The sequence below is a fragment of the Cheilinus undulatus genome, linkage group 10 (genome assembly GCF_018320785.1).
Source record: "Cheilinus undulatus linkage group 10, ASM1832078v1, whole genome shotgun sequence".
NCBI classification, from domain to species: Eukaryota; Metazoa; Chordata; class Actinopteri; order Labriformes; family Labridae; genus Cheilinus; species Cheilinus undulatus.
The window spans coordinates 11,675,238-11,688,988 of NC_054874.1; the positions used below are offsets into that span (position 1 = coordinate 11,675,238).

Below are 13,751 nucleotides of genomic sequence, written 5' to 3' on the forward strand. Positions count from 1 at the left end.
GGACCCACTTGGAAAAGTTTAACTTCAATTTTAATTGTTTTTATGGACAAAATCCTAACTTATTTAAAAGATTAATGCCAAAAGATTAATGCATAAGCTATACTTACTACGACTATGTAATAGGGCCATTTTAATAATTAGAGAAAAACAACAAGGATCTGTTTTATATTGAGAAAAAAATCTCAGCTTTTGAGGTTTAGTTTCTTTATTTTTTTTATCTTTTGAGGTGGCCCTAATACACTGTGGTACATTATGTTTCTATTCGTGGTTTAAAATATGTATGCACATATAATTTTGTCAACATCAGAGCAGACAGGGCTGAGAACTTTGGCGCCCCACCTGGCCTCACCTGCTCTAACTGAATATACCTGGTGAGTAATAACAAAAAGCAAGAAAATAAACAGCATACAGAGGTATTACTTCTTCTGTCAACGATTTGGCTAAAACACAGCCAGCTAGATTACAGTAACAACATTACTTTACAACTTCGGTAACTCTCAAGGGACATAAGACTTAAAAAGCAGACAAACATTAGCCTGTTAGCACCGGTTCAGACACGTTATTTATTATGATACCAGAGCAGTGAAGAATAGCCTGCTCATAATAAATCTGGCAACAGGGGATATGCTTACATTATGTTTTGTGGAAGAAGAAGAATGCTTCAGGGAGTTGATGGTGTTAGTCAAGGTGGAGGAAAAGCCACCATCATGGCTAACAACAGCTATGACAATTGAGCAGATGTGTGAGGAAAGAGCAGCGTGTCGATAAAGTCACTAGCTTGTGGACAGATTGCTAGGTGTTACTGTTTGCTAGTTTGTCTCAGAGTAACACATTTTGGTTTGTAGAGAAGGCGATGGCTATTACAGAATAAAGTTTGGACCATCAACTTTGTATACGGGGCTCCTAGTTGATGCTTTCTTTATGTCTTTATGTTTCTATGTTTGCACAGTTAATAACCCGGTTACATTTTCATCTTCTGTTACTTCATTGAGAGCTGGAATTTGAAGTTTTGATGAGCAGCACACCATAGAAAACAGAATGAGCCAACAGCAGCCTTTTTTCACATTAATTATGATTAGTGAGTACTCTTTTATCAGGTCGTGTGAGTAATCAAGTACTGAGACTATGGTAAAATCTTGTCCCATTTATACAGTGTTACTGGTTAAATATTACATACATAAAGATTTTTGGATCAAGCACATCTCAATGTACAGAGTGCACAACGTGTATCCATATCCTTTCATTCAGTCCTAGAAAAGGTCATTTTTACAGTCTTGAACAACACAACAAGGACAAGTGTTTATCAAAGTGAGAAGTGGTGAAAGAAGTACTTTATAGTTGCACTGCTTTCACAAACTGAACTGATGAACTGAGTTACTTAATAACCAATGATCAAATGAAGCTTTGTTTGTTTTTCCTCCACCTCTGTGCGCGCTGGAGCACATGGGCTGTCTTTTACTCTGTCTTACTGAGTTTTTGATATCGAAAACTATGGCAGGATCTGATGTGAAGTCATGTTTGTGTGCTTATAATCAGATCAGGTAGGCATTAAGTAGGGGTGTAATTGTTCAAAGAGGTTACGGTTCAGGTAGTACCTTGATTTGGGGTTTTTATTTAGAACTGTCAAAGATAGTTGGTAGAAGAAGGCAAGAAAGCCTAATATCTCCTGATTTAAAGAATGAAAAATAAATACGATGTAAATGCAACTTAAAATCTGTGCATTTTAGAGCACTGTAGCCGGTATCTACTTCTACAGGTCTGTGGTTAGCCTTTAAAATGTTTAAGCATCTGTAATATTGACACTCGGCTCTGCTTTCACATCCATAAGCTTTCTAATAAGTGTGAACTAACTTTCCTTTAATGATGTTTGGTTAGTGAACATGTCAGTTCAAAGAGCTCTTTTATATCATGTGAATGATAAGATCTAGATCCTGTTTGAGAGTTGATTTTTTTTTTATTGTGTGTGTGTCTTAGCCTATTTGATTTATTGATAGTGTTGATGTTTTCTCTGCATTAAGGACTCATGCTTGATGGTGTATCACTAATGTTTTACAACAGGTATGTCTTTCATCCCAGCCAGTGGGTAGGTTTCATTTGACCAGCAAGGTGTTTTGGGGAAATGGCATATTTTGCTAAACAATTACACATTTTAATTAATTGAAAAATTAAGCATTGCTAAATTTGGCAGGAAGACAAACTGGTACCCAAATGAAGAGCCTTTGGAAGCCAAAAAGGCCTCTTTCGGCTCTTCTTGGTGAGCTGAGCCAAATGATCCGGATCACTACAAAGGGCTTCATCCTCTTCTTTCTTGTTTGTTTAATAGCAGTTAGCTAACACTTATGATTACTGCCGCCCAGATTGGCAGGTAAATCACATTTTTTGTTTTTTATTTTTAATGGTTTGGACATATTTGTTTTGTGACTACTGACCCCTGAAAGATCATGGGTTTTTGGATGAATACAAACACCGTTACACCCCTAGCTGTAACTGTTGTTGGCTGCTTGATCACATCAGGCTTTTATCTGTTAACGTGTACTTAATCGACAGTGAAGTATGTTCAGTACATTTCTGTTACTGCCTTGAGCTCCAGAAAGAATAATTTAATGGTTTTTAAATCATACAGTTACATGGATGTGATTACTGCGAGCTGTTCATGTTACAGAGCACAGTGCCTCAGGTATGAGGTATGTAAGGTATGAATATATATGAGCACATCTAAATAGCGAGTCCTTTTTAAATAAATGAGGCCTACATCACTTACAGGAGTTCAGTGGTGCAGCTGCATGAAACAGACACACTCTTATCTTAAGGTAGTAATTTTAAACATGTTCAAAACAGCAGATTTTTTATGACTGTTATTAAAGGGATAACTTGGGTATTTGTGAATACCCTGGGACATGGTGTTACCATATTACTTCCCAATTTAGAAGGCAATTGACAGAGGTTTTCTTACCTTCTTGTCAACCATCAGCCACCTTTCTACCTTTGTATTTTGCTCTTTTGCTTGTCAAACTAGCTGGAATACTCCCCCTGCTCCTCCCTTAAATTAATTCAAAGCCTTATTTTGGTAGGAGGGACAGAATACAGCTGCAATATAAGGACAGGAAGGTGTGTTTAATTTACCACACATCTGAAAACATATGGACTAAATAAATGCATCACTGTATGAGGCACAGTAATCCCAATTATCTTGTTTTCATGATCTTTGAAAGCTTAAACCATTACTGAAATGAGAGCTCAATCTATTGCCCAGCACTACCTACAGGTGATGCCTAATGCAAGCACTTTCCTCATGTGAATGCATACGTTCAAAAATTTATTTTTGGTGTAGCAAAATGTCGACATAATTTATTCATGATGCTTAAATCAATAAAAAATGTTTGATGAGTCATGCCTCCATGCTCTGTCAAAGACTCTGCTGCAGATTAAATAACAAGCTCTGGTGACAGCACGAAGGAAAAGAGATTATCCCTTCACATTTGTTTGCTCCTCAGCATTTATATTACATTAACACATGTAATTATTCTAATGTCATAATGGGCCAATTATAGTCCCTGTGTGCAGACTGGTGCTGTGTTTATGAACACTGTGTTGTTTTTCCCCTAATAGCGCTGCCTTTTTTGTGGTGTTCAATTTTGTTGTGCTGTGCTGTGTTCTGTGTCATCTATTGTGTTGCTCTATTTGCAATCCCTAAGCTGCTAGTGGGCCCTGGCTTTGAGGGTGTGTATTTGCATCTATTAGTAATCTGAGTGGGTTTAGCAACAAGGATTCATACAAATTGAAGCCTAAATAAGGATGAGAGCTGAATTAGAATCCCTGTCAAATTTAATTTATGTGTTGTTTTAGATCAGGTGGATCCATATTTATTGTTCATTGTGTGCAGTGCTGTCCATGCTGTTTCTGTGCCGTCTCCACAGCAGATGCTATACCTAACGTGAATAAAGCATAAGATATCGCTTGTCTTTCCCTCCTGTCTCCCCAGTTGATAAGTGGAGGTTCAATCGTCAACGCTGAGGCGGTATGGGACCATGTGACCATGGCGGACCGGGAGTTGGCGTTTAAGGCCGGTGACGTCATCAAGGTGCTGGACGCCTCCAACAAAGACTGGTGGTGGGGCCAGATTGATGAGGAGGAAGGATGGTTCCCTGCCAGCTTTGTACGGGTGAGTTAGCTGCTGCCATGGCTGGCCAGTGACCATAGACACAACACACACCCACACACATACAGAAATGGAGGCACATGAACATATGCACACAAGCTGCTGAATACACAGAGGAAGGTGCACAAGAATTCTGTCACACACTCAAAATACACTTATAAATATTCCTGCTCCACACAGATATACACTGTTGAATAAGGCTGTGTTTTAATAATACATAACAGTGTGGAGATGAGAAGCCAGCTAGCTAAGTGCCTTTATCGGGTGTTCAGGGACAATGAGACAGAGATGCTGATGAGCCCCTTTCTCAGTTTGGCATTGCCTCTACTGTTAGCCTTGAAATTCCTCCCTTCATATTATGTAACCTCACCCATATCTAAACCTACCACACAAGTTTAATTCTTTTAATAAGCTTAAAAACAAAAAGACTAAAAACAGAGCGAGCATGGTTATTGTAAGTAGAAGCTTCCAAAAGCAGAGCACCCCCACAGACACTCCTCATGGCCATTCCCACCTGTCCACCCTTCCATATTCACTCCTGAGAGGGCAGGGCAGACAGGCTGACTGACTGTCGACCAAAAAGTCTCTTTCTGTTCTGTCATTCTTTCTCTCCAAGGTGGAACCCCACCCTCCTCAGCCCCAAACAAAACAGGTTTTCTATATCAACCCCATAGCAACTCCACGGTTCCAAAACACAACGTCAAAGGTGCGTTTTCCCAGCTTCATCCAACCCATCCAGCCTGCCCGCCCACCCGCCCGCTCCAGTCTGTCCACACAACGTGCCCTCGACATTATCAGACATTAACGTTATCACGCCATCTTCAGCGGAGTCGATAGAGAGGAAGAACTGATGAGTCAAAAGTAAAATAATGTTAAAGTCTTCTTAAGGCCTGGACTCAAATTCTATATTTATATTTAAATAGAAGTAGATGGAATTTTGGAACCATTTTTCCTAAACTTTTATAATTTCTATGATGCACTGTATGCATATTTTTGTCGTACTCTTATTTACTATTGACTCAGACTATTTCTCAGTCTTAATGCTGCGCTAGTAGTTCTCGTCTGCAGTCAGTGCTCTACCACCCGTCACTCTGCTTGTCTGTGGCGCTGCATTTCTCATCTTGTGTTTGGCATTTTACCCGTCGGTTCTTTGATGTTCTCTTGGCAAACTGTGTGTCATCAGGTGTTGGCTGCTGGACATCTGAAACCACGCTCACCTGGCCCTTTCTATGAACAAGAGTGAAATACACAATGCACTGTGTGTGGATCTGTATGTATGTATGTGCGTGTTGGTGAGTGCATGCAGATGTGAGAAACTTTGTGTGCGAGTGTACATGCATGCAGATGTGCAGGAGGAAGATGTTTCGGAGTGCCACACAGAGAGGAAGTTGGGCAATGAATATTCTCCAAATACTAGTCACAGAAAGATTTCTTTTCCATTCAGAAGTGTTTGACATTGAGTCCCTGCACCTACTCTAATCAGTAACCTTACTCACTGTCCCTCTAAAGGAATTTATGTGAAGGGCTGAACAATGGTAAAAAAAAAAAAAAACACTCACTAGAGTATGTTTCTCCTTATGTGACATATACAGTGCGTTTGGAAAGTACTCAGACCCCCTTCACTTTTTCTTTCAAATTTTCTTATGTTGCAACCTGATGCTACAGTAAAAAAATGTTCTCATTAATCTACACTCAGTACCCCATCATGACAAGGTGAAAAAAGAATTTTATAATTTTTTGCATATTTATGAAAAATAAAAAACTGAAATATCACATTGATATAAGTATTCAAACCCTTTGCAAAAACACTTGAAATTTAGCTCAGGTTCCTCCATTTCTCTTGATCTCTGCTGAGGTGTTTCTACAATGTGATCAGATTCTACCTGTGGTAAATTGAATTGATTGGACATGGTTTGTAAAGGCACACACCTCCCTATAGAAGGCCCAATAGCTGACAATGCATATCAAAGCATAAACCAAGCCATGAGGTCAAAGGAACTGCCTGTGGCGCTCAGAGACAGTATTGTTGGAAGGCACAGATGTTGGGAAGGCTATGAAAAATTGCTGTTGCAATGATGGTTCCCAAAAGCACAGTTGCCTCCATAATTCTCAAATGGAAGAAGTTTGGCACAACCAGGACTCTTCCAAGAGCTGGTCATCCGGCCAAACTGAGCAATCAGGGGAGAAGGGCCTTAGTAAGAGAGATGATCATGGACCTGATAGTCACTCAGACTGAGCTCCAGAAGGATAAACATCACTGCGGCCCTCCACCAATCTGGGCTTTATGGCAGAGTGATGAGAAGGAAGCCTCGCCTCAGTGCAAAACACATGAAAGCCCTCTTTTATGAAAGTCTTTTTTTTTTTTTTTTTTTTTTTTTTTTTTTAATTCGGTGGAGGGCAGCAGTAATGGTTGTCCATCTGGAACTTTGTCCCATCTCCATACACCATCTCTGGAGCTCTTAGGCCTTCTATAGAGAGGTGTGAACCTTTCCAAATCATGTCCAATCAGTTTATTTTACCACAGGTTGACTCTCTACAAAGATCCTGAGAAATGGGAGGAATCTGAAATTTCAAGGTTTTTTGGGAAAGGTCTAAATACTCATGTTAATGTGATATTATAGTTTTTTATTCTTAATAACTTTGCAAATAATTCTAAAATTCTGTTCGGTAGATTAATGAGCATCAAAATGAGTTTTTATCCAGAGTAGATCAGACTGCAACATAAGAAATTAAAAAAATGAAGGGAGTCAGAATGCTTTCTAAATACACTGTATTTAACCATGCAAAGCTGATGGATTGATCAGACTCCATGTCAGAAATCAAGCAGAGCCATTATACAAAGCTTAAACCTGAAATGGTTGTTTCCAGTCAGAGAACAGTCAGTGCCATTTGATTAGAAGTAGATGGTAGCTACAGGAGTGGTCTAGTTGTATTGCAAGCCAGTAAACAACATCTTTTATCAGAACTGGACAACATTTGTTTATTAACAGAAGAGCAATGAGCACACTGAAAGCTTTTCTAGGCTTTAGCAGGCATTTGAATCAGCAGTTAGCTCCACTTAAAGTAAACAACAACAGCAGCTATCTGTCAAGCTCTTATGAAGTTTACTACCCAGGGTGACGCACGCCTACTGCGTCATATGTTCAGTTGCATTTATTGTCCCATAAGGATTTGTTACAGACAGACAGACAGAGCATTTGTCCAGTCACCCTCCAAGATTTTTATTTAAAGGTTCTGCTCTTCCCAAATATTTTCTGTGGGCTGTTCCCTGGATGGATGCGAAATATATTGCAGTGAACAGTGTGAAATAGTCGGTATGTCATTTCAGAATAATCTACTGTATATAATGCAATTTATTTAGAAAATAAAGGGAAAAAACCTCCAATTGAACAACTACACTTGAAGTATTTGGCTTTTTTAAGTCACTTTCTGATTTCATATCTAAACCCCCTCTTACTTTTATCACACAATGAATCCAGCCCTTTGACAGACACACACACTAGAAGTTAGGGAACGCCACACTGAGTGAGAGTAGGTGGAGTGACAAGTTTCTTCATCACTTTTCAAATAAACTTAAGATGTTACTTGCAGCCATCATGAATTATTTCTTCAATGTTGAATGTTGTTTTTAGTCTATACCACCAGCTCTGTGAAAGCTCACCATCTCAAGCTGCTTGTAAGGGTGCACTCACACCAGGGGCAGTTTCTGTAGCTTGCTGAAGCAAGCTTGTGCCCCCTCCCGGACCCCTGCTGGCCTGCATTCACATTGCTCCAAGCCTAACTGGGCCTGGGCACGGAAATGTCATCATGATGTAATATGAAATGCAGGTTAATGCCATGAAATGGCAGTCCTACACAGACAACATGACTGTGACATAACTCAGTTCGCCTTATTTTGAGTCGTTTTGCTTTAACAAACCCTGAAGCACTCCGACAATGTTTAAAGGGATTGTTAAGAGGAACAGGCAAACACAGGTTGTGCACCCATGCTTGTGCACGTGCATGAGCAATCATGAAGTCCCCCTCTTTCATCTGTGCCAGGGCCAAGGAAGTGAACAGTTCCTTCAGTGTGGGCACAAGCAAGTAGTCAAGGTGTTGCTGATAGCTGGAATAGACACTTGCACCTCAAATCTGTGATTGATTGTCTGCCTCAAGCATCATGATGTTGTATCTGTGACTGCGGCTGCACTGCCCATACCAGTCCCTTTTTACATGGAGAGGACACACTGACTCTGCATGAACATTGGTCAGTTTTCTGACTGAGGTGATATCAGACAGATTTTTTTATTATAGATCAGCCAAGGAAACAAGAAAACTAGCAGTTTTAGTTTGCATCGAACAGAGGGAATTGTCAACATAACATGCTTCAGGAGACATAACTGACACTGCATGTCCTGTGATGTAAACATCAGGCATGCACACATTCAGTTGTAATGGTAAAATAGTGTATTGTTCAGCCCTAAATCTGTGCAAGTGGGATGGGTGTGTGTTTGTATGGCGTGTGGTTGTGTGTGTGCTAAATTGTGTGAAATTAAAAAAAATAAAAGTGAGATTACTGACTATTCTGAATCATATTTGTGCATTTGAAACACTGCTGAGCACATCACTTATTCATGTGCATGTGTGTGTGAATGTGTTTGCACTTAGCTGTGGGTGAACCAGGAGGATGGGGGCGCAGAGCCAGCAGAGGGGACCAGCGAGGTGCAGAACGGGCACCTGGATCCGACCAATGACTGCCTGTGTTTGGGCTCGCCCCTTCAGAACCGAGACCAGATGAGAGCAAACGTCATCAATGAGATCATGAGCACAGAGAGACACTACATCAAACACCTCAAGGACATCTGTGAGGTACTAAACACGTGCACGCATCCAATAACACACACGCACACTGCTGTTCCAGCACTTTAAAACCGAAGAGATGACTAAAAAGATAAAAAGAAATGAATCAGCTGAGATGTGTACAAGAGAAGAAGCAGCCCTTTTAATGCTACACAATTCTTAACACTCCCACATTCACACTTTTGATCATGGCATAGTTCTGCTGTTGATCTAAAACATTCCAAAAATAATTCTCTTTTTCTTAGATATAAAAACACAATTTGTCGGTTACACACAGTAGTGGCAGCTGCCATACTTGGACTTATTTAGTCCAGATTACATTTTTTTATTAAATTATGAATCATGATGAAGTGGCAAGCTTGAATTCACACCTAATAAAAATAAACAGAAACTGTCTGATTTGCTGTATTTTGAGGATTGAATGCCATATAAAGACTCATTACATTGCATGCCAAAATTAAAATCTCAAAAAAATGAGGACACAGTAATGAGAGCAAATTCAACATTTTATTTCTAAATTATGACAATGTAAAAATTCTGTGATTTTGTCATTTTGGTTTGATTTTACATGGAATAGTAGATCAGTTTAGGTCAGGAAGTGTTTAATGCTGTAGTTATATATTATTATTATTATTGGAAAAGATGACAAAGGCTGGTTAGTTGAAAAATTGCAGATTTGGTTGCTAGTACCTTCACATCATGACTTTTGGTGGCTGGTTTCATTTTAATCTAATCATCATCTGTAATCCTGTTTACCCATTGTCAGTAAAGCATATAACTCCAATCTTCTCTCCTCTATGCAGCGTACCTATGAGATTCATCTTTTAACTTGCTCAGGCAAATAGATTTGATAAACATTATTATCTCTGATCTAATGAACATAGAAATGAGCGAGGCATATAAAAGTATGGGCTCATTTTTGCTGGAACTATTTTCAAACCGGCTTAACATGCAGTCAAAAGGAAGAAGTTAAATGATTTAGGACAGCTAATTAGAGGAAAACATTGCTTTGAAATCCCTGTGCGTATGAAGTCAAAATGCCTCTAAGCTGATGTTTTCCTGTTCTGTAGTTGAATACTTGATGACTTTGGAGGCTGTTCCAGTCACTGAAGGTGCAAGCAGTGAAGTTGCTTTTATCTATCTATCTATCTATCTATCTATCTATCTATCTATCTATCTATCTATCTATCTATCTATTAAGGCTGTCAAGATTGATCGCATTGATCATGATTAACTACTATCTTCAATTAGTGCACTAATGATTTTTAATTGTTATCGTTTAACTTGTTACTGTTATTATATAGTAATATAATTATTTTCTCAACATAAAAAGTTCTTTTTGCTGTGGTTAAGTCCATGTAATAATCTCTAAACTACCTATAAACGCAGGCCTGTATCCAAACAGGAAGTCGATTACCCTTAGTTTATGTCAGTAGAAAAAAAACAAAATAACACAAGAACAGTCTTAAATGCAAAGTAGCGGATTTTCAAATGCAATATGAAGGGTGCGATTAATCAATCAAAGCAATCCTGAGGTTAATCACAATAAAAAATTGTAATCTTTTGACAATTCTAATATATATTTATATGCACACACATGTATCACCTGCACAGCTTTAAATCACCAACCATTGCTGTAAATTCCTATTTATATGATTTGTAAGATTTGACTGTGTGACTTATCTGCACTCACAATCACTTCATTAGGTGTAGCTGTTAAACTGCTCATTAATGCAAATATCCAATCAGCTGATCACATGGCAGCAACCACTGTATTTAGGTATGCAGATGTGATCAAGGCATTTTTCTTAATTTAAACCTTAGCATAAACCTTTAAACCTTAGCATTAGAATGGGGGACATAAGAAGGTATCTTTGCACAACTTACCATTTTTCAGGCTGCTTGGAGGTTGAAAAAGTGTTGAAGGTAGCAGAAAGCTCAAGCAACACTTGCAGTTTAGAGAACAGCTTTATTAGACTGATGTGTTTTGGCTTTCATCACGGTTTTCATTATAACTGATAGTGAATCCTCTGGGGATCAGTAAAGTCTCATCTTATTTTATCTCATCATAGCTTATCTTATTTTATTACTGTAGATGTTATGTCCTCCAAAGCAGACTGATTCACTGACCCGTTTTAGCTTGTGGCCTTCATCAAGGTCATCTTTTTGACCCTGATTAAAGCCACAAGCTGTAACTAACCAGTCTAATAAAGCTGTTCTTATAACTGCAAGTGTTGCTGGAGCTTTCTGTTTCTTTTAAATTGTGAAAAAAGGTGATTTGAGTGACTTTGAAGGTGCCATGGTTGTTATCTGGCAGGCAATCATGTTTTGACCATTTTAACATCACAGCAGAAATTGAGACTCATCAGACCAGAAAAGTTTTTTTTCTGTTGTCCAGTTTTGATGAGTCTATGCAAACATTCGCCTCAGCTTCCTGTTCTCAGCTGACAGGAGTGATACCTGAGGTGGTCTTCTGCTTCTGTAGCCTATCTGGTTTGAGGTTTGACATGTGTGTTCAGAGATGCTCCTCTGCATTACCCTGGTTGTAACAATTAGTAATTTGAGTTATTGTCACCTCTCTATCAGACTGAACTAGTCTGGTCCCTGGATATTCTCTCTTTTCTTACAATTCTCTGAAAACCCCAGAGATGGTTGTGTGAACATCCCTGTACATTATCAGGTTGGATATATCAACTCCTTAAGTTAGAAGTTAAAAAATAATGTGACAACCATGGCATGTTCAGAGTCACTAATCACATTTCTTCAACTTTTGGAGCTCGGTTTTAACATCAGCAGATTGTTCTAACCATGTCTAAATACTGTGGTTACTGCCATGTCACTAACTGATTTGATAATGAGCAGTCAGCGAGTTTTACTAGATAAAGTGATCATCAAGTGTATTTACAATCTTATCTTAAGCAATTAGGGTTGCTTAATTCAAAATATGCCACATTTTTAATGGATTGCATTTAACTTGACTTAGGACATAAAACAACAAAAGGCTTAGCTTGTGTAATTTTCTAAAACAACAAGGAAAATTCTGGGTAGTGGAGTGTGAAATAGACAAAACCTACCTCTTACAGCAAAATATTTCCCTATGTGCCAAAGCTTCAGGGCATTTAATTAACCACAAGAATTGGACTGACAAATTAGGGCCGGAATTTGATGTATAGAAAATTGTTTTGCACTGCACAGAATAGTAAAAGTTCATGACAATTCTTTTTTATGGATTTACGTTATGTTTAATTACAACATAATTGAACAGTAGAGCTGTTACAGACTAATGATTTTTCTATATGGAATTCTGAGCCAGAGCCTCGAAGACATGTGTCTGTGTAAAGCCTGTATTAATTCTTTAAGCCTCATAGCAGTTGTAACTCCAACTGTTGCAGGGCTACCTGCGCCAGTGCAGAAAGCGTGTGGACATGTTCAATGACGACCAGCTGAAGGTCATCTTTGGGAACATCGAGGACATCTATCGCTTCCAGATGGGATTTGTTAGAGACTTGGAGAAACAGTACAACACAGAGGAACCACACCTCTCTGAAATTGGACCTTGCTTTTTAGAACATGTGAGTTCTGCTTTTTTTCTAAAGCACATTTTAACATTGCTAAAAAAAAAATAAAAAAAAAAAAAAGTAAGAAAATTTGTGAAGCATTATTTCTTTGTTGTAACAGTGCTTCTTGGCAATAAATATCATACCATTGGAAAGCCTGTCTATTTCTCTTTTAACATGGTGCCATATTTGTAAGGAACAATGAGCAGCATTTGTGGGATGAGCAGCAGAGCTGAGTATGTGGGTTGGGCCCATGAAAGATTTGCCACATCTTCTCTGCCAGTGCAACATAGCTTTGGTGTTGTTTGGTGGATTTGATTGCAGTCTAAAAAATATATATATTGGCAATTTAACAATTAATTCATTGAACAAAAAGGAGCCTCAGTAGCATTTGGAAGAACCATACATAGCCACAACAACTTCCTTCTCATGGAAGCCTGGTCACACACTGCTGTGGGATAACATCCCATTCTTCAACCAGCATTTGTCCCAAGTCGGCCAATCTGTAGCTAATCCCATGTGTTCAGTGAGGTTGAGGTCAGGAGTACTGGCCATCCTCTCCACTCCCAAGGTCTGGAGGAAGTCTCTAATAAGACCTGCTCTGCAATAGCAGAGAGGAGTTTTCTCATGGGCGCAGCTCTGCTGTAACCTGGCACGCCAGATGGATTTGTTTCACATATCCATCTGGAAAACCACTACACACCATACACAGCATTTGGGTAAGGGCAGAGCCTTTGAAAAAAAAAAAAAAAACTTGGAGGGTGATTGGATGAACGTTATGTCTGTCACATTTTTACAGGCCAATCAGAGCAACAAAACACGTGATGTAGCCGCCAGCGAGCTGCGCCCCTACCGAAGGAGTAAACTCCATTAGAGCTGCATAACGCGATTTATGGTGACTTAGATAAAACTGGCGCTTTAGCAGCATCCACGCTAATGTCTTCTGCCATAATTGCACCTGTCTTGTTGCTGCTTGCTTACGTCACGACTCTGCCGTGTCTGAAAGTACTGCCCCTCAATGCTGATTGGTCCTGTCACCTCTAACCGGGCCCAAATGGTTCAGACTGGAGCTTTGCAAGATGGGTTCGCCCGTGAGAAACACGGAAACGGGCGTATCCATCTGCTTTGCAAGGTTAATGCATGTTCCTTACAGATGTGGATCCATTTTAAAAGGAAATTAAAGTCAGTTTTGCTGT

General features: G+C 39.2%; 1 protein-coding gene across 7 annotated transcripts in view; it reads left to right on the forward strand.

Annotated features, from left to right (window-relative positions):
- Positions 1-13,751, forward strand: part of LOC121516072 (rho guanine nucleotide exchange factor 9) — a 76,913-nt gene that overhangs the window by 42,124 nt on the left and 21,038 nt on the right. For 6 of the 7 annotated variants that reach the window (XM_041797138.1, XM_041797142.1, XM_041797141.1 and 3 more), the window contains 4 exons: positions 3,983-4,162; positions 4,776-4,865; positions 8,807-9,007; positions 12,391-12,570. In XM_041797138.1, coding sequence (XP_041653072.1) covers positions 3,983-4,162; positions 4,776-4,865; positions 8,807-9,007; positions 12,391-12,570 — 651 coding nt within the window. The remainder of the gene's footprint in view (positions 1-3,982; positions 4,163-4,775; positions 4,866-8,806; positions 9,008-12,390; positions 12,571-13,751) is intronic. The other variant, XM_041797139.1, reaches the window with a different exon arrangement.